General features: G+C 36.4%; 1 protein-coding gene across 4 annotated transcripts in view; it reads right to left on the minus strand.

Moving 5' to 3' along the window:
• Nucleotides 1-17,041, minus strand: part of plrdgb (PITP-less RdgB-like protein) — a 103,134-nt gene extending 86,093 nt beyond the window's left edge. For 3 of the 4 annotated variants that reach the window (XR_014032018.1, XR_014032019.1, XM_081391857.1), the window contains exon 1: nucleotides 16,874-17,041. Coding sequence is in view for 1 of the 4 variants with exons in the window: in XM_081391857.1 (XP_081247983.1) it covers nucleotides 16,874-16,892 (19 nt within the window). In the remaining 3 variants the exon portion in view is untranslated. Of the gene's footprint in view, nucleotides 1-9,268; nucleotides 9,348-16,873 lie in introns of those variants that run through there. The other variant, XR_014032020.1, reaches the window with a different exon arrangement.
• Between the last annotated feature and the right edge of the window lie 5,209 nt (nucleotides 17,042-22,250).

Consider the following 22,250-nt stretch of genomic DNA (forward strand, 5'->3'; position numbering starts at 1 on the left):
TATCGTGCTTGGTGTGAACGGGCCTTAACACTTAGATTAAGTTTAGTCATTTTACAATGTTTTTGTTAAAGGTGCATTAAGCAACTTTTCATGTTAAAAATACCCGTTTTCTAACCCATACATGCTTAAACAATTGCCTGATGGGCTGAATGAGCCCTTCTCTGATCACTGAGATTGTCTCTATAATCCTGTAAAGTAAAATAAATAAGAGGGATTCGGGCCGGAATTTTAGACTGGGCGTGACGTCATGCGCGTTCACGGCACGCTCACCTGGCTATGTCTGGCAGGTTTGTGTATTCGCCGCCATTCTCCGTAGAAGATGGATTCTAAGAGACCGGCTTGTAGTTCATTTCAAACACCAACGCAAACTCCACGTAAGATAAAAAAAAAGAAAACTTTTGTCCGTGAGCGTGCACACTTCTGGGTTGCAGTTTCGCTTGCCGCCAGAGGGGGCATAGTTCTGCAAAAACTCAGAGACTTGCATTGCGCACCTTTAAGAAAGCATCTAATGAGAGAAGAAAACTAATGTAAGTGTTCTTATTTTATTGAACTGTGACCTTATGGTAGTCAACTACTACATTATTTTCAGCCCTAAAAGTATTGTTGGAGCGGTCAACCCAATGTCATGAGAAAACGTAACTTTTTTTACAAGTTGGCGATTTCATATGAATTCATACAATTTATAGAAAAAATAACACAAAGGTCCAACCCTAAGTGGGGCATAAGCAGATCATGCGAAAATGTATGAAAGATAATGTAAGAACTTACCAAATTTGGCAAAACATAATAGTTATTAATTGCCATGAGAGTGTGCTGAAATGGCAGTTTGTGGCACTAGAATAATATAATAAATATTAGAGACTACATTTATAATCTTGAAACATTCTTACCACAGCAATTGCATTTATGATAATTACCTAAGCAATTATCTAACATTTTGGAAATTAGACTATCAGGATGTAGATGTTGATAGTAGTTTAATAAGTCTAGACTGCCTTTCTGTCTTTTAGAAACATTATACCCTTCCTACAGGCCATTGCTCCAGAGGTGGCTTGATGAAGATTATTAGACATTAATGAGAGGCTCACTGAGGTACATTCATTAAAGTGGTAGATTTCCGAAGGGGCCTTCATCCCTTCTGATGAGGAGTCATTTCTGTGCTCCCATCTAATGTAATGTACTCAGCAAGGATGAGCAGAAAGGATTAGCTATAGTCCTTTAATCAAATGAAACCAGGAATCGCAGGGGAAAACAAAAGCCTCGTAAAAGCTTATATGTATAAATCAACACAAGACAATACCGGATGAGGAACAGAACCAAACTTCAGACTTAAATACAAAGGAGATAACAATAAACTAAATAAGACACAGCTGATAATTATAAGTGACCATAAAAACAAACAGGGACATAATCAGAAATCAAGCAAACCGAAACTAAACAGATCCGGGAAACAGGAATAAGGGAAACAAAACTGAACATCAAAATTAGAGTCCATAACCGTGACACCTGAAACAATACTGCTGCTAATTTATAATTATGCAACTTGTCTTTGAGTTTAAACAATATTTCAGTCCTTTCACTGTTGTGTACATTGTATACTTACAATACAATTGAACGTTTTGTTAGGGTTTTGAGATCATACAGGATGCACAACTACAAGCGCGGAATTCACTCTTTATAACTGAATGTTCAGTTTTAGCTCTCTAACTTGAGGAGCAGTTATTTGCATGATCTTACCAATGTCAAGCAATCAGCTAATTGCATGTTGTTGTTTTTTTATTCAAAGATTTAATTAGTATTTTTTATGGTATACAAGCAGCACAGTTTTAATTGGAGCTTTTACTGCTGAGACACTATTATCTATTACCTTCATCTCATCTTATTAAAAAAGGTATTACAGTGTACAGTCTGATGTCTCTAAGCCCTTTCTCATATACAAACACTCATTCGCCTTCCCCTGTGGGGTTATAATGAAGCTATTCATCTTCTGGTTTGTTTCTCGGAAATATACCCAGGAATAGATGCAAACATAAACAAAAGCCTGGATTTTAATAAGTCTGGGAATTTCAGTGCTTGCAGCAATAATGTATTTGCATGCACTGGGTCTAAAAGCACAACAGAGACTGGGCTTCTAAAGTAAAGAACTGCAGTTCCTCAAAGAATTTTGGCCAAAAGAGAGGATAAAAGCCACGTCTTCAAAGCTGTGTACCGACAGATCACTTCACAGAGCTGCAAACAGGGCTTTGAATAGGTTTACTTTAATAGGTATTGATGGTTATATTGCATAATGTCCTTCATTCTTTGGTCGCGGCAGCAGAATCATGCAGAATAGAGCAACTAAAAGAACAGCGACTCTTAACATCACAACAACTGTCAATGTTTGTAGAATATTAATAGTTTATGGAAATGCAAAGCTTTGATAACTGATCTCTCAATGAAGTGTTTACCCTTTTCAAGCAATTTCATCTAGAAATGTTTTATGGTTGTGTCTGAATTTTAATCTGGGATTGGATGACATCCAAATTAATTACACACTTTAATGATAAATGATGTGCTTTTTGCTAAGTATCTCTCACTCCCCTCTGTCTCGGACACACCTGTGATTCATTTAATGGTTCTTTGAGATACTTACAGTTGCCTTGAAAACTTCCCTGGCACAGACAAGAGCTGAAAACCAAAATGTTATCCGACCGTCCAATCAACCTTGCTGCCTTCGAACACAGCTCATTACACAGCTCAAGACTAAGCTGAGGAAAGAAAATGTTAGGAATGCATTTCCTCTGCTAAACGATCAAACGTGCATTAATTTGGATTACATTCCACGGCAGGATAAAAAGGTGATTGCTAAATTGATCTTTAGAATCAATAGTTATTTCACCAGCTTTGTCTGAAAACAAATGGAATTCAAAAATTGATTGGAATACATCTGAGCCTGTGCAATCAAACCTTTCAAAGCAGATAGCAACATTATGAATTTGCAATTCAAAACCATAATTTACATACCAACTCTCTACCACTTTTCTCTGATTTTGAGGAAAATAATCCACTTTTTCTACAGGGAAGACAAGAAAATGATTTCTTTTCTGCAGAGCATGCAGTGTCACATGATCCTTCAGAAATCATTTTAAACAATCATTTCTTATCAATCAATTGATATTATTAACAATTTTTATGGATACCCATACCCTGACACATTTTTGAGGAATCTTTGATGAATGGAAAGTTTAAAAACTATGCTTTTATGTCATGGAACACAAAGGGAATTTTTCGATTCCATTTTCTTATCATTTTTAACATATAGGTAGGCCTATGTTGAGTTTTTGTTTATATTTGGCATGTATTTTGGCTTATTCTTAACTTGCCCAGGGCACCGAATGAGCCAGGAACGCCACTATTGCCCCCTCTAACAAAATATTTGCATAATGTCCCTGAATTTGACCATCTATTTAAAACTGACAGAAAGACAGTGTTGACAACCAGCTGTCATGGCAGCTCAAGCAGAATTAAGGTTGATAGTGTTAGCGAGAGGGGCAAACAACTGGTCCCAACAAGTGTAAAATGAAAGGTCCATCTCTTCATAAAAAAACACCACTCGGAGAACCGTGGGGAGGAGGCATCATAAATCATCCCTAAACCTTGGGTGCTTCTCAATATCCCTCCTCGTTTCCTCGCTCCTCCATCCTATGATCCGGAAACCGATCGAACTCAGCCATCTTGAAGGACATCTCAATCCTCTAACTGCACCGCGAGGAGGCGAGGATCAAGGAGAGGAGGCTTCAGAGGAGTCATGAGTGAGGATACACAGGTACGCGGAAGACTTCGACTAAACGTGACGCACGTATTATTTCTCCTCCCCCTTCAAGTCAGTCATAATCATTTTAATTTATACTTTACATTTGCAGTTTATAAACCACACATCTCACATATTTCAACAGGGTATCTTGCTTTATTATTATTTACTAATTTCTTAAATAACCAAACTATATGGGCAGATCCTTTGAGCTCAGCTGATTACACTATGAAGCGACGCTCGAGTGATCAAGTATTCCAATGTATAAGAAAGCTTTCATTCGATTCCTCCGTCCTCATTTTCCTTCCTTGCAGCCTTCCCTCGCATCCTACAGGGGGTGGAGCTGAGATGCAAGGAAAGGAAGCGAGGAAAGGAAACGAGGATGCACAAATAAGAATTGAGAAGCACCCCTTCTCTTTTCACAAAATGGCTTATTTTTTATTAAGCAACAAGAAATTATGAAAGAGTGTGTTGCCACAAAGCTGATAACTACATATATCAGAAAAATCTAAAATAAGAACATTGTTTTTGAGATTTCTGGAGGCAGGGACTTCAGAAATAGGATTGGAATACATTCTGTGAGATTATGAGCTAACTGTCATTTACATATGAAAATAGGTTAATTTTATGTGTTGAATAAATATATATGGAAGGTTTATTATGCAATTTCATGTGATGCATCTAAATATGTCTCACTACATTTTTTAGCACAAATATGTCATCTATGATTTATCAGAAAATATTATGTGGTAATTAATTTCAGCATGTAGGCTAAAATATGACGCCTGAACAAATTGTGTTACATAACCCATAAATATACGAATAAGGCACTGCTTGTCACGTTTTGAGTTTTATCCAAAGCGACTTACAAATGAGAACAATAGAAGCAGCTAAACTAACAGTAGGACAACAATATACAAGTGCTATGACCCTTCTCAGTTTAATCAAACGCAGTACATGTTAACTTTTTTTTTTTTTATATATAATAAAAGAGAAAGTGTTAGTATTACTGGATCAAGTGTTTGTATTTCTGTTTGATTTAGTTTCCTTGTCATGTTCCAGTTTGTCATTGCTTCTAGTTTGTTAATTAGTTATGTTCCCTCAGTTTCACTGCCTTTTCGTTTCTACGGTTACAGATTTATTTTAGTTAGTTAGTTCAGTTAGTTCCTTGTCTTGCATTGTTTTAAGTCAGTGTGTTAATTGTTGTGTTTCCTCCATGTTATTCTCTGGTTTAATATTTAGATTCTTGTATTAAATACCTATTTCAGTATCTTTATCGTGTTTCATTACAGCCAACGACCGTGACACCATAATAGCTACAAGAAGTTTTTGTTTTGAGTGTATTGTTGTTATGGACTTTAGGGTAGCTCTGAGGGAATTAATCGAAACAGTGAGCATAAATGAATACATACACTGTTAGAAAAATCTGTAGAAATTACAGTATTACTGGCAGCTACTTGCCAGTAACTTACTGTAGATTTAAATTGATGTTATTTACTGGCAACAATTTGTTCAAAATTAAATGAACATTAAACATTAACAAGTCTTTATCTTTACAGAATTAAACTAAAATAACATCATCATGCAAAGCATTCTGGGAACCAAAATCTGAAGGAAAAAAAACAGAAAAAGGTTGATGAAGATTTCTGGTTCCCAGAATGCTTTGCATTAGATTGTTATTTTATAATTTTATTCTTTAAAGACAAAGACTTGTTAATGTTTAATGTTCATTTAACTTTGAACAAACTGTTGCCAGTAAATAACATAAATTTAAATCTACAGTAAGTTACTGGCAAACAGCTGCAAAACTACAGCAAATTTTTTACAGTGTAATTAAACAGATAAGATCAAATTTAATTTCATCATCATCTTCTTCCGCTTATCCGGGACCGGGTCGCGGGGGCAGCAGTCTAAGCAGAGACGCCTAGACTTCCCTCTCCCAAGACACTTCCTCCAGCTCTTCCGGGGGGATACCGAGGCGTTCCCAGGCCAGCCGGGAGACATAGTCCCTCCAGCGTGTCCTAGGTCTTCCCCGGGTTCTCCTACCGGTGGAACGCGCCCGGAAACACCTCCCCGGGAAGGCGACCAGGAGGCATCTAGAAAAGATGCCCGAGCCACCTCAGCTGGCCCCTCTCGATGTGGAGGAGCAGCGGCTCTACTCTAAGCTCCTCCCGAGTGACCGAGCTCCTCACCCTATCTCGAAGGGATCACCCAGCCACCCTGCGGAGAAAGTTCATTTTGGCCGCCTGTATCCGGGATCTTGTCCTTTCGGTCATGACCCACAGCTCATGACCATAGGTGAGAGTAGGAACGTAGATTGACCGGTAAGATTGACTTCTTAATCACGGCAGACCGGTACATCGACCGCGTTACTGCAGAAGCTGCACCGATCCGGGTGTCAATCTCCCGTTCCATCCTTCCCTCACTCGTGAACAAGACCCCAAGATACGTGAACTCCTCCACTTGAGGCAGGAACTCTCCACCAACCGTAAGCGGGCAATACAATTTTATTTGAAAGTCAATTTGGTCTGTTTATTTTGTAGAAGCCACTTTTTTTTTTTTTCATATCATTAAGCCCGCTAATGGATCGGCTCTAGATGGATACCTGTGTTCAGATAAGCAGATGGTTTCACACCTGGTGAGGGTATCTTGCTACTTTTCAAATGAGGCTTGTAATGGGTGAGCATGACCTCTGCACCTCATGAAATTTCCAGCCAGACAAATATTCAATACAGTAACACTTCCTTTTACTCTGAGTCCAGTGATGGCGATATTTGAACCTTCATTTTTATCTGACCTCCCTAGTGCTGTTACGCTTTCTTTCCAGTCCTTTAACTGCCCAGATTATTTTTTTTTCTCAAGGACTCTCATGAGCGCCTGCAGCAGAGGGCTTTTAGATCCTAGAGGATAACATTATCAGATCCCCTCTGACCGTGTAGCACAATCTACACTCAGCCTAAGTCTATTACTTCTGGAGAAAAACAAGAGCAAAACTACAACAAAAATACTAGTCAGAAAAAGGCAATGTGACAGAAAACAACAGCTCATTTTGTAAAACATGCTGTAAGCTTACATGTTTTACTCTCTGTCTTGGTGTTACATAAATGAGTGTTCAACTCATTTATAAATAACCACTCATCCTGCCTGTTTTAATTACCAAACATTTTTTAATTTCTCTGGAATTATTAAGAGACACATTTACTGAATGTTTTTTGTTCCTACTTTTTCCCAGTTGAGGTGATGATTGTCTTAGTGATAGAATAAAGGTTTATTAAATTATGTGCCAACATTAGCACTTGATAATAAAGGCATCAGCCACATCATAATATTAAATTAAAAAGATTGTGCTTTACAACAGAAGCCTTATGCCCAATTCAAGCTGAGTCTAAGAAGTTACCGGAGTAACAAGGTAACGTGTGATAGTATTGCTTTTATTATGCTTTTCAATAATAAAAAAATACTTACATTTTAGACGTAACATTTCAGTTACTTTGTCTGTTTTTGCCCCACCAACAGTTCCAAACAAAGCCAAAGTTTAAGTGTTGCAACACACATCAGGTGTTGTTTTGTTCCTGAATTATTGAGTGCTTTTGAACAAATCAGTTGAGTACATAGTTCAATGACTCATTAATAAAGACCATTTAGTTCCTGAATGAATCATAGTTTTTAAATTTATCAACTCAGTGAGTCAAATGACTCACTCTTAAACACCACCACTTGTCGCCACCTACTGGTGTAACCATGTAACTGTCACTGAAAAAACCTACCACTAATGTACAGACTGACAATTTGTCCAAGGCGCTGTTTACACAACACCATTCTCAACTAAAAAACTTCAAATCTCTGAAAACTATGACGACATGCACATGCGTATTACGCGTTCAATCTATGGTGTGGGCCTGGCACCAGTCGTTTTCGCGGATCCTAAGAACAGTGATCATTTTGACAATGGTGCATGTCGTCTGTACGCGGAAAACTTAAAGGGAAAACTTATATCGTCTTATATTGCATTTCGTTATCATGTAAACGTACCCTTAAACAAGCAAAGGAGCAGTGTTAGGGGTAATGCATTACAAGTAATGCAAGTTACACAATCAGATAACTTTTTTCAAGTAACTATAATGCATTACTTTTAAATTTACAACAAAATATCTGAGTTACTTTTTCAAATAAGTAACGCAATTTACTTTGTTTTCCTATTTATTGACTGACACTTCTCCTTTCCACATGTTGAGAGCATGCATTTACTCATCCCTCTTGCACAAGAACAGATTCAGTATGCCTCAAAATGGATAAAAACAGTTAAATGTAAACTCAGAAGAATATTATGAAAACCTGCAATTATTAAATATATTTTAAATAACAAAAATATGCCTTGTTTTTAATCTCACTTTATTAACCAATGTCTTTGCTGCTGACCTTCGATCATCCAATTGAACTGAAAGCAAAAATTGAAGCAAAAATGACTTTAGATAAACATCACATTTGTGTTACATTTTTTGTGTGAAAAATGTGCAAAAAGTAAAAAAGAATCTTAGTTGGACTGTTATAACATTATTGGAAGGCTGATTTGAATGTTTTTGAACTAACTGTTGTAGATATTTCTACACTGCTAAACTGTCACAGCTGTAACGTCAAAAAAAAAAAAAATCTGATCATTGTATTACCAAAACTTACAATCAACAACTCTCATCAGGTTGTCACGAGCTTGTCATGATTCATCTTAAAGGCAGTTTTCATTCAGTCATTGGATTCCAAGAGTGTATTCAATTCTAACACCTGTTCCTCCCAAATAACAGGCACTTCAAACTGTTTATTCAATGTACTCCTGCCAAGTTCCTTCTTTCTCAAGCTTTGATTGCGACTTTCAAGCATCTGTTGTTGTTCCTACTACAGGAGTTCCTCAAGGCTTGTTGTTGAGCCCTTTTACTTTTTTCCTTGATGGTCATTACTTTTATTTCTCTCACAGCTTTTAACCAAGATAGAATTCTTTTTTTTTTTTTTTATCGAAAACCTTTCTGCAATAGAACTATAGAACTAGACTGAAGTAATATTTGTTCATTATTTTTTTCTTTAATTCATACATTACTTGTTTTTGACCTTATGTTGGCTACAAGATGAAAGTCTATCTCCCACTGGGCTAAAGCTCTAAAGCTGAATTCATTTCACTAAACATCTTCTCCTTATTAAAATGCATCATACAGAGCCAATGGCAGAATTTGCACAACAAATCCAGAGAACAGCTCTCCTCTGCTGTTAGCATTTTTTAACTATATTGACTATAACTAAACCACAGGACAAGGGCAGATCTTGACATTGAATCAACACTGCAAACTGAAATTTGTATTTCAGATGTGAGGACATAGCCTATCCTTAAAACATTAAAAATATACAATACACCATGCAGCAACAGGCAGAAACTGAGCTATTTGGCATTAAGTAATATAATAGAGAGATGTAGTCTGGCAGAATACTTACAGGGGGTATACTGGCAGTAGTCTGGATGAATTTGAAGAATCTCTATCTGTATAATGTCTATGTTTAATCTCTATAATGTTTATATCTCTGTCTCTACTGTGTTTGACCTCTCTGTCTTGGACTATATCTGTCACTTTATTTCTTGCACTTTATTTCAAGCTTTCTGTTTTTCTCCGCCCCTGTCTTTAGCTTCTTCTTTTTTTCGGCAGATGTGTCCTTGCTTTTATATTTACCTGCTGTCTGCCACATGCAGTTCTGACACAAAGGATCAGTCTCTGATCAGACAGATAAGTCTGGATGTGCTGCTTGTCTGGAACCTGCAGTGGACAGGGGTGACTAAATCTATATCACTAGGCTATATCAGTAACACTCAGCCCTGCTGGTGCTCTGAGAAACCAGCTGCCACTGAGGGATTCTTATAAGCTGATGCCGTAAGGCTTCAAATGAGAACCAAGAAATGTAATCCTACAAAAAAAATAGACCTTTAACAGCCCATGCGGTGTACAGAATTTTGTGAGTTAAAGGGTTAGTTCACCCAAAAATGATTAATTACTCACCCTCATGTCGTTCCAAACCCGTAAGACTTTCATTCATCTTCAGAACACAAATTAAGATATTTTTGATGAAATCTGAGAGCTTTCTATCACTCCATTGACAGCCGCGCAACTACCAATTTAATGCTTCAAAAAGTTAATAAAGAGATAAAAACCTAATCCATATGAATCGAGCGGTTTAGTCCAAATTTTCTGAACAGACTCGATTGCTTTATTTGATGAACAGATTTAATTTAGGCTTTTATTCACATTTAAACTTTGATCAGCGAACATAAACAGAAGCTCAACCGAACCTGCTTGACGCACAAGAACAAACCTCATCAGTTCTTGCAGAGGCTCAAACATGCTATGTAACACGAGAATGAACCTCATTGGTTCCTGCTGAAGCTCAAACAAGATGTGTAACACGAGAATGAACCTCATTGGTTCTTGCAGAAGCTCAAACATGATGTGTAACATGACAATGAACCTCATTGGTTCGTGCAGAAGCTCAAACATGCTGTGTAACACGAGAATGAACATCATTGGTTCCTGCTGAAGCTCAAACGTGCTGCGTAACACGAGAATGAACCTCATTGGTTCGTGCAGAAGCTCAAACATTAGGGGTGGGAATCTTTTACCATCTCACGATTCGATTCGATTCAGATTCTTGAGGCCACGATTCGATTCAAAATCGATTTTCGATTCAAAAAGATTTTCGATTCAAAACAATTCGATTTTATTCATAATGATTTCTAATCAGGTTTCTGATCATGATCTCATCTGCTTTGCTATACAGAATGACAAACATAATGACAGACATTAAAGTGTCTTTTTCACATTTATTAAGTTCAATTCTCAGGGAAGTGCCTTTTATCAAAAACATTGAAATAATGTTTTTACTTGGTACTTTTAAAGCAAAGTATTTATGATGACCCATAACGACCATTACTTCTAATACTTCCTAAATTAATTTTATTAATAAAACAAATGGAAGTGATTTGGCAAGTCAACTGTAAGGTTACATTTGCCAGCATATGTCCCAACATTGCTGAGAACCAACAGGAAAATAAATGTGTGCTTGTACTAGCAGCATACTTGTAGTAAATTAATACAAACTTCAGCATATTCTGAATCTCTAGTAGCATTTAATAATAGACTTCTAACCAACATCCTCTTGTTATTTCCAATTAGCAATATAATCCTTCATACAAAAAAAAAAACATTTTGCTGTAGCAAATTCACAAACAGTTTTCGTTCAAAAATATAGAATTATGTACCAGAAGCTATCATAACGTATAATGCTTGTGGACTTATGCATATTCTGAATAATTAGTAACATACAAAGTCGCTCTTGACTTATAGTACACAACTAAATAATAAAGAGTTATGACTTGTTATGTTATGTTATGTTTGCTGTATACCACAATCAAAAACAGCTTATACAAAGAAAGTGAATGAACATCTGCAGAGAGTAACTTACAGTCAAAGGCTGTGTCCAAATTCAGGGTCTACATCCTCCTTAGGATCCTTCCTACCCGGTTGAAGGAGAAGGGGTCCTCCGACGACCGCAAAGCCCGGAAGTCGGTGTTTGTGAATTTGGACAGCCTACCCTTCTTTCACATATTTTCAGAGGAGAAAGGGCGCGAAATTTAAAAATACTACTGTTACTGTGTCACGAAATGTAGTTTTAAGAGTTTTTCAGTCGACAATGTAGTTGTGTAAAGCTCAAATCTGTGGTTTATTTATAAAGAGAGCGCCATTTTAAAAATGTTTTCTGACGGTTTCGGAGTTGTGAGATCCAGGGATCACCGGGCGCTCAGCGCTCATGTACCCCGCCGAGAACAGCTTTGCCTCGGCTAGAGCTTCTAGACGTTCGCCGCTGTCAGTCTAGTGAGAATAATTCGTCTTGTGTATATCTAACAGGCGATCTTTGGTTTCATAAATCTATAATTTGTTCCTTGGCAGATTGTTGTGGCTGAGGGCAAAGTGAAGTTTCATAACTTTATATATTTAGGCTTATTTAACTTTAACGGTGTAGCTATGTTTGACTGAATCGTTTACTTTATTTCTTGACTTGTAGCTTCTTATACCTTTTAAAAACCGAAATTTAACAAAAAGAGACAGGGTTGCGTCATTTTATTTTATATAGCCTATGTAATAATATGTTAAAATGTATAAATTTACATTATTTATTATTGTTATTATAATAATATACCACTTGCGATTATCAATCTATTATAGTTATGCTGTTAAATTATTTTACTATTCATAGTAACTAACTATTTAACTTATTATTTTTATTTTCTATTCTGTAATTGATATTTCATATTCTATTGCTATTATTATAGTATTATAAATAAACTATATGCTATTATCAATATATTATTATTATATTAGTACTTATGATATTATATAATTATACTTTTCATTACTATTTTATTTGCTGTATGTTTGTTTATTTTATTGACTAAACTATTTACTATTAGCCTACCTCTCACTTTATCTTATATTTACTATTTGCATTGCACTGTAGTTGTACCATATCATATGTATTACCATAAAGGACCCCACAATAAGAAAACTTTATTTAATTTAATGTGAAAATTAAATTATATCTCAGTATGGGGGTGTTCACAATTCTTATTCAAGAATGAAAAGTTAAATACATGACAAGCCTGAGCTTTGGCCATTCCTTATTTAAAAAAAAAAAAAAAAAAATTAAACCACTGAAAAAAAATATTTTTTTGAAAAGCCAGTTTTTAAAAAACTTAAATCGAAAAGCATACTCCTCTCCCACTCCACTACCGCTCGCTTCGTCCGCCATTACGCTCTGCCGAAAAGAATTATGGGATAGGTAGGACGGGAAAGGATCCACCACACCCATCCTTCCAATTCGGGGAAAAGGAGGACGTATTTGTGGGCCGCATTTGAAGGATCCTACGAATTTGGACAGCCTTCGTCGCGGCGCTGTGACGTAACATCCTTCAAATGAGTACTCCGAAGGATGTAGACCCTGAATTTGGACACAGCCAAAATGTAACTTTTTGTGACTGGCATTGCACATTTGGCGCTTAGCCATCATGCGTCCGTTATGTGCGCGTCTCTGTTATGTGCACGCCACAGACTGTCCGCGCACGTGCACGTCCGCTTCAGAGTTCCGCCTTTTGCGTTCCGTCAATGTTACGTTATTAGAATTTTTTTTTTTTTTAGAAAATCGATTTTTGACATTTGTGAATCGATTCAGAATCGTCCACGTCCCGAATCGCGATTCATCTAAGAATCGATTTTTTCCCCCACCCCTATCAAACATGCTGTGTGACATGAGAATGAACCTCATTGGTTCTTGCAGAAGCTCAAACATGATGTGTAACACGAGAATGAACATCATTGGTTCCTGCTGAAGCTCAAACGTGCTGCGTAACACGAGAATTAACCTCATTGGTTCTGGCTGAAGCTCAAACGTGCTGCGTAACACAAGAATGAACCTCATTGGTTCCTGATGAAGCTCAAACGTGCTTCATAACACATGAGAATGAACCTCATTGGTTCTTGCAGAAGCTCAAACATGCTGTGTAACACAAGAATGAACCTCATTGGCTCCTGCTGAAGCTCAAACCTGCTGCGTAACACAAGAATGAACCTCATTGGTTCCTGCTGAAGCTCAAACCTGCTGCGTAACACGAGAATGAACCTCATTGGTTCTTGCAGAAGCTCAAACGTGCTGCGTAACACATGGGAATGAACCTCGAAATAACAGTAATTACGACATGTCGTGAGCACAGCATTACATTTTGCTCTTGTTTCTCACACAAAGCTACTGTCTAAGCCTAGTTTCAAAATATTTGTAACATTTATGGTGCTTTCATTGTGAAATTTGTTTAAATGTGAATGTACGTGTTGCTTTTTTATACTGTTGTGGAGTTATGGTTATGAATTTAACGGACAGAAATGTTTCTGTTATTTAAACACCTGAAAGAAATCACCAGACTTTGATTACATTTGTACAACCATTTTCCCAGTCTGTGCAACTGTGAAATTGAAAAATTGTAATTTTACATGATGTGTTGCCATTTTCTTTTGCACATGGAAAACGACAAAAACCATAGACTCCAGAGGCGGAAAAAACAACATGACTAATTTACTTGCAGAACCCGCTGGATAGCGCAGGGCAGGCCGCTTTCGACCGCATGACCCAGTCCAATTTGAACAGAGCTATGTGAAATGTGTTGTGAGCTTACATTGGAACCCCAAATGACTCTGTGCTTAAGGTGGTTGATTTCATATTAAACTTGACATTCACTGGTGTGGAAAAACATACTTAAGGACTAGCAAAAAAAAAATGTAAAAAGTGTCGGCGTTACTATAATCCATAAAATGCCATTATTTTACTGTAGCAACAACAATGGTATTTTGGCGGAGACGTTGCACATTCATAGTAAATATCATTATATTGTTAATATTTTATATAAAAGAAGTGAGGGAATACAATGTATTTTTATTATACCATATTACAATATACTGTCTCAGAACCATATTAGATGTCAGAAGAGATTTTTTAAATTGTGCATGCTTATTTCCCCCATTTTTCCATTAGATTACAATTACCGTCATCTAACACATAAGGTTATTTTTAAATAGTAAATATTTAATAAGCAAATCTCAAACTATTATCCATTTGTCATACTGTACATTATAATGTTGTGATGCCTAAATTCACTTGAAGCACCTAAAATGAGTCATTTGAAATATTTATTTAGGTTTGTTTGATTTATTTTTTAATATATTAAGAGAAAATAGCATAGAATTGTAATATTGGACATTTATTGGTTGTCAGCCATAACATAACATTCTTTGACAGAATCCAAAGAACTAAGGTTACAGTGTCATTGTAATGCCAGATTTTCCCCATTGACTCTTCCTCCATTTATCTTTCCATCTCAAAGTTGTTTAAAGCAATTACATGCAATTTTACCAACAATTACAACTAAAATATACATAAACCATTTCTCTGTAAACTTATGTGATGTGGTTTAACTGTGTGGATAGTGAAGAGAGAGTAAGGAAAAAAGACGGACAAGTTGGCTTAACACCTGAACATCAAGAATAGATGTAAAGTAAACTTCGCATGAAAATAAACTGTGTTTTGCTTTCAAAAAGGCGACACCCATTCTGGAAAAGGGCAAGAATCTCCTATTAATTAACCACATGATAATGATTATCCATTTTCAGATTGCTTTTGTTTTACAGCATCACAAGGATTTCTATCAATGCTTCTCTCACAAAACAATACAAAAACATCAGACCGCACAGCTGTCCAATCCAGTGTCTGTGGCTGAGCCAGTGCAACCATAACCAGAGAAACAAGAGCATCACTCACAGGGCACAACAGCGCCTTTGTGTTTGTAATTACTGTATGTCTGATCAGACATGTACTGAGTGAGGCTCAATAAGACAGAGACACGGGTTAATTGAGGCTATTGAAACACATCAGATGAGACAGCGAGGGCTGTTTGATGTACTTGAAACACACATCTTGAGACAAAGTATCGCATAGCTGAGGGAAACTGGATTGAAATTTCCTTTGCTTTGCACTCTGCTGTCAATCAAATCAAGCAACATTACACGACCTCAGAATGTCATTAGCAATAATTGTCCCTAAATACATCGAGATTTCCTCATTTCTCACTTAAAAAATATAGCGTGTATGGGGCCACACACTTTTCTTTGTGAAATTATGGCCACACAAATTTGGGTTTAATAACATATACTGTACTGTGGTAGAATTTAATGAACACATTTTCATGGTAACCATATGAACAGCGTTGCATTTATGTCACTGAATGGGTAAAAGAATAAAATGAAAAACTGCATGAAAAAGCATTGTCCATGTGACATGTCTTTAAAAACACGCACATGCCTCACTATTGGGAAACTTTTGCTGTGGAAGAATGTGAAAATGTCCACAAATAAGTATTTGCACATTGTAAAAAAGATTCTATTAATGTTACAGTAAACAAAAAACACAGGCAGATAACCATAGAATCAGACTATTAAAATCTGCTTTGTATCTTAAAATGTACTGATGACTACCAGAATAATACAGATGGTGCACTAAAAAAGGGCACATAATCTTGCACACAAAGATAATGCAAAAATAATGCAATAAGGGGAAAAAAATGTAAATAAAATATTATCAGATAAGTTTACGTAAAACTACATGTTTGTTGTTTTGAATATAATTTGTCACTAGCCTATAAATGATGTGGTAATTCGTAATATTTCCATAACATATATCCATAAACCTCAATTTCTACACTGTTTTAAAATAATCTATTTTTCTGTTAATATAATAACATGTTCCATACCATATAAACTTGCAGTTTTCACTGTAGCATTTTTAAATTAGTTTTCCAGTTAAATTGTTGTTATTTATTTACAGTGCATACATATTCTTTTTGTTTAAAAAAAAGCCATTTATGATATCCTGTAAATGATATTAAGGCTGTAAATACTCAATGACAGTGTCAGTGTGGACCATTACAGATTAAAAAAAAAAAAGGAAAAACATGATATTTCACTCCTCACTCGAGACAGAGCCGTAACCATATCACACCCATGATAAATGAACATTTACTCATAAACTTTTGAGAAGCTTCATTTGGTAGCTTATGTCTCCAAATGATAGCTAGACAGTGGGCGTGAGCAGATTCACCGGAAACATGCACACGTATCAAAATAATGTGAAAAATAGCATAATAATAATGTGATGAAAGCATTAGTCACACAAACTAATTCATTTCATTATAAACAGTCAATAACCTGAATACATTTAGCTTTAATTACAAATATCCTAAATCATATTGACAAATAAATCACATGTGTAACAATGCCTGAACACTTAATTTTGGCTGTTATTCACTGAGATCTCATAAATGTCCAGCTTTGTCAGTGAGTCAAAGAGCGCGTGCTGGCTCATCGATGTCCGTCTGAGATGACAAGCATTTCAACAGAAGGCTAATTTCCTATCCGCGTCGCGGAGGCATTCGCACGAGAAGATGAATGAACTTACCTCGCGTTTCTTTTGCCATCCTGCCCCTCTATGTAAGCGTGTGTGGTAGTTTTGAGTCAATTCCTCTTTCTCAAACCGACAGTCTACGCATATTCTCGGGGACCTCTACTACCTGCTCGCACAGGTGACCTAACATTAGTTACCAGCTACACCGAATAAATGCCAATAAAGTGCAGTCCATTGTTCTAACCGGACGCTTCTATCAGTCTCCGATGTCAGAATTAAATCTCCAGAATCGCGCCAAAAGTGATACAGCTGAGAACTACTATGACGCATCAATCGGAAAGTAGCCTATCCTGTCACACGAACGCATCTCTGACGAGTGTGTACGAAACTCGCACTATAAGCATCATGAATGATGCTGTCTGGGAAGGTATCTGCCGTATGTGCGTGTATGTTCACTGTGCATGTTATTATTAAGACGGGGGAAGCAGTCCGCACGGATTCCTGGATGCTCTTGCCAGTTAATTATTAATCACTTAAAAGCTTCATAAGTTCCCTAAAATCATCTCACGAAACCCCCAGCGTCTCGTGCCAGCTGTGAAATCTAATTAGACTAACTGGGACATCAGGGAACACATTCGCATATTGTTCAAATAATCTAATATAGCCTACAATGTGCAAATTATGCCATGATTTCCAGGAGGGACCTAAACGTCAGTTAACCTAGCCAATCTAAATGTTAAACACTAGCCTAAAGTCTTTGTCATAGACTCGACGAATCTATAATAAGTCAAGGCACAACATTTTTTTTTTTAAGAAAGACATGAGAGTTTGAAACAACACTAACTAACAAAATTATGAAAACCCTTTCAGTTTTTATGTTGTTTATATGTCTAAGGTGTTTTAATAGAGCTGGTAAGTCCCGCCCATCCGTAAAAGTGGACCTCTAGGTTGAAAAATCGTCAATGCAAGTGAATGGGAGAAAATAATTATTTTCTGGTCCCGTTTCAATTGTGCCATGAATGTGAACATATGTTGTCTGTGAAATTTTTATATAATTTTTCATGTTACGAGTTTGACAGTATATGGTATGATTCTTCGTCTAGCAGTTGTGGAAAAGACATAACGAGAAAGACTACATGTCGCCTATGTGACGTCACTCCATAAAGTTGACTTACCCGTGGTTTTCGCCAACCTCAACGATTTTGTCCTCTCCCTGAAATAAGGCGGTGAAGTGCACCAAAGACACAGCCATGTTTAGCGGGATCCGCGAGCTAGTGTCCGTGTGCGAGTGTGTTGACGTTTCAAACGCGTCGAAAGCAGCTAAGAGTTGTAGTCCACAAAGTGCTCTCACACAAAGTCTAACCGTATCAAACTTCTACCCGCTAAATTGTAGCATTCTTTACACGAAAAATTATATAAAAAATCCACAGACAACATATGTTCACATTCATGGCGCAATTCAAATGGGACCAGAAATAATTATTTTCTCCCATTCACTTGCATTGACGATTTTTCAGCCTAGAGGTCCAGTGGGGTTAGCGGAAGGGGCGGGACTTACCAGCTCTATAGACTATGCTTTAAGACAGAGTCAGACCAGTGCAAATAAGTCAACACCATTGCTGAGTATTTTTTCCTTAAAACTGCAATGAACCAAAAGACAGTCTCAAAAATCGCTGGTGTTTCTGATGTCACAAACTACCTAAGTTGTAACCAATCCCGTCACGGGGGGGCGGGCTTTAGCAGATAATTAACTAAAGCAGGAGAGTCTCAAGAGAAGCCAGGTTATCCCAACGCTATCTCACGACCAAATCGTACAAATTCGTACGAGTGATAAAAAGATGGCTAATTCGCACGAATTCCACGTGATGGGTAGGTTTAGGGGCGGGGTCAGGGGTCATACGAATTGGGCAATTCGTAAAATATGTACGATTTAGCAAAAATCTTACTATTGCCGTGAGATCAGGCTGGTTATCCTGGTATATTTTTCTGTTGATATAGGAAAAATTGGGTAAATTTAGCAATAAAGCAAGTGAATTATGTATCGATAGACATTACTGTTATGATGAAATATGCCTTTCTCCACTGACATTCTAAGTTGTTCAAAGCATTTCTAAGGATGCTGATTTTAAAAGGGCTGTCAGACTCTGTGATGGCGAATATGGGAACATATGGTTCATGTAACATTAGCAACACATTATTAGCTGTTTGATAAAGTAGTCAAGCAAATTAATTACCGCTATGTGTCCGACGTTGTAGAGAGCGATACATAAAACTCATTATCATTCTGATACATTGACTTGTGGAGGAGCCTGTATGAGTCAGTGGAGTCAGTGGCTTAGTTACATTCAAGCTATTTTTAAGGCATGAATAAAATAATTTCACTGGAAAAAACGTTTAAATATGCCATTTTGGTGATCAAAATGAGTTTTAAGGGATAAAATGATTGACTACAGGAGGGCTTAAGGTTTTCTCATACATTTTATATTCTTCCATGTTCTTGTGTTTCTGAAGAACTAAGTGGCTCTTTTAGCACTATTTTTCAGCACATAAATGTACAGCAGTGGCACAACAAGAGAGAAAATGCAAGAAAAAAACTCCATGGCAACAGTAGTTCCACAAATGCCTCTTGCAAGTGTGAAATACTGACATAAACAGGTCAGTTTTGGTGCTTTGGGGAAATACGCAGTATGTCTTTGGTCAAATGCAGGAAAAATCTGAAATAACCCCAGCTAAGCATCAATATGAATAATAATTGATGGCTGTGTTCCTATTTACAGGTGTCATCAAATATAGGTCAAGAAGGCAGCAGTTACACCCTGGTCAAGTGTGATGAAGGAAAGTGCTACTACTCACAGCTGAGTAGTTTCTATTGGTGAGTTGCTGTAAATCTATAATCTAATAATCCCATGTAAACTAACAGTATTGTCTCTGAATCGAGTCCCTTGAAAGTCATGTAGGACATTGCATCCAGATCTAGGCTGCATGCCGCCGGGACTTCTTGTAATGTGTTTATCGATGAGCAAAGAAAGCAACACTTTTTACAGCTGGGTTGCGGAATGGATTATAACTTTGTGCTTTGTTGTTATGGGTTATTTTTAGTGGGTAATTTTTTCATGCTGCCATGGTAAAAGTGCGTATCTGGGCCATCTTCCCTCCTGTGTAACAGCCCGTTTGAATGGGGAGGTTTGGTTGAAAGAGGTTTAACAGCGGGTCAGATAATGGTGTTTCATCTGCTTCTGTGAGTCACCCAGGCTGAAATTTCACAAATGAGTTTTTATCACACAGAGTGACCAACCTTCAATTTTATTCATACTTCAATAGCCTTATTAATTCATCTGATCTGCTTTTCCACTCTCTGATTCGCCACTTTTTGTAACACGACTGTCTATTGACTCTCTATTGAATTTCTGTAAAGCCAAAACACTGTATGTATACATAACAGTCAGAAAATGTTAGACTAAATTTGCAATAATAATAATAATAATTATGCATACATCAGTCTTTTGCTGTAATTGACTGATCACAACATGAAACACATTTTTATTGCATTTACTTGGCTTTTTGTTTTAATAAAAAAAAAACTTTTAGGGCCAAACAAAGGATATAAATATATAATTAAATATGATAATATAACTGCATTCAAATATAAATATATAAATTGCATTATAATGAGTAATTTAAATCAAATAAAATTATGGTATTTAGTACTTGTATTCAGTAGACCTGTTCTATATAATAATGTATTATCTTCAGCAAATGATTCTATCATTAACATATGAAATATCAAGTCAGCATAAGTTGTTTAAATATTACATTTGAAATAACAACAAACAACCATTTCTTGCTGTTACTTGATTTCCCAGCAAAATGTGCATCACGAAATGCAGACATTTTGGAAATTATATTAAAAGTCCTTCTACTTCCTGCAAAGAGCCACCATGGAGCAGAAGTTATGTAATTAATAGATTGTATACAATTTTCAGGAAATTATTGGTCATGTTAGTGATGTCGAGGCTATCAAGTATATGATACTTCTGGCTCAACTGATGGTGTGAGCTCGGGACGGGACTATCTGTTTGTGGTGGCTCAAAAATCCTATACTTCACTTCATTGGTTGCGAATTGAATCCTGATTCTTGTCTTCCTCCCACACATCCATGCAAAAGAAAGAAGTTGAGAAAGGCAATTGAGTTGCCTAATGGAAAAAAACCCTCAAGAATGATATATTCTTTCTATATATTCTTTACACTCTTAAAAGCAGGAAGAAGTGTGAGTCTCAGGATGTTACGGCGGTGGAGAGTTGTTTTCTTTCTCTCAACACGCACTGTGTTAATGTCTGAGAGAATATGCATAATCAATTAGATCATCCTGTATCACACATACATGTCTACACACTCACACGGTCCTGAATTATTTCTAAAGGAAGTGCATGCCTATTTAAGCTCCAAATATATCACATCAATCACATGTAGGCTTTAAAACTGAAAAGCTCTAGCCCAAACAACTGCTTATTTGCGATATTTTATATAGATGCAAATGCCTATACATTTCTCATACACAATGTAATATGACATTCGTCAAATTTGATCTAACATAATCAGTTCAATATTGTCTGAAGACTGTGGGCAATTTAATGTATGAATCATTCATCTCACTGTTTCAGGAGGTGTTGTTCCCTTCTCCATTGCCATAGTCTCTGGAAACATGAACCCTGCAGCCTCCACACAGTATCTTTTCATCAGACTCATTTTCACACCTAGTTCGTTTCTCCATATAACACTTATCAGTGCCAATTTAGATCAATATTACATATCAGCAGTGAATGGCTGCTGGTACAAATGTCCAACCTTCAGACAAGCAGCATGAACCCATTGAAACCTTTAAAAAAAAACTACTTTTGCAAGAAAACTATATTATTTTCATCATTAGGTTATTTTATTATGCTTTTTTAATCTTTGTTTTATTATTAGAATTTTTAAATTTGTTGTTTATTTTTTGTTTTATTATCAGAATTTATATATATATATATATATATATATATATATATATAATTTATGTTTTTTATAGTTTATATTAAATATATAGCCTTCATGTGTAAATATGTAAAATCTGCACTTACAGTTCTGTTTCCATGCAATCTTGCCTACTTGCCCCACAAGTACTTGACTATATTAATAGACAGCATGAAACGGGAGTTGCAATAGTCTTTTCTTCCCAATTGTGATGTATATCCAGAGTGATCTCATGAGAATACTTGTGTATTTTTACGTAAAGTGTAGCTACATTTAGTACATTTACTTACGTTTTCATACACACTGAAACGTATAATAATGACTAATTGACAGCACTAAAACATAAAATATTTACGTACTGACAGCACTAAAATGCAAATTATTTATGTACAAACAATTTTACCGACGTACAAATTTGTA

This window comes from Scardinius erythrophthalmus (assembly GCF_964197995.2).
Source record: "Scardinius erythrophthalmus genome assembly, chromosome: 17".
Classification (NCBI taxonomy): Eukaryota; Metazoa; Chordata; class Actinopteri; order Cypriniformes; family Leuciscidae; genus Scardinius; species Scardinius erythrophthalmus.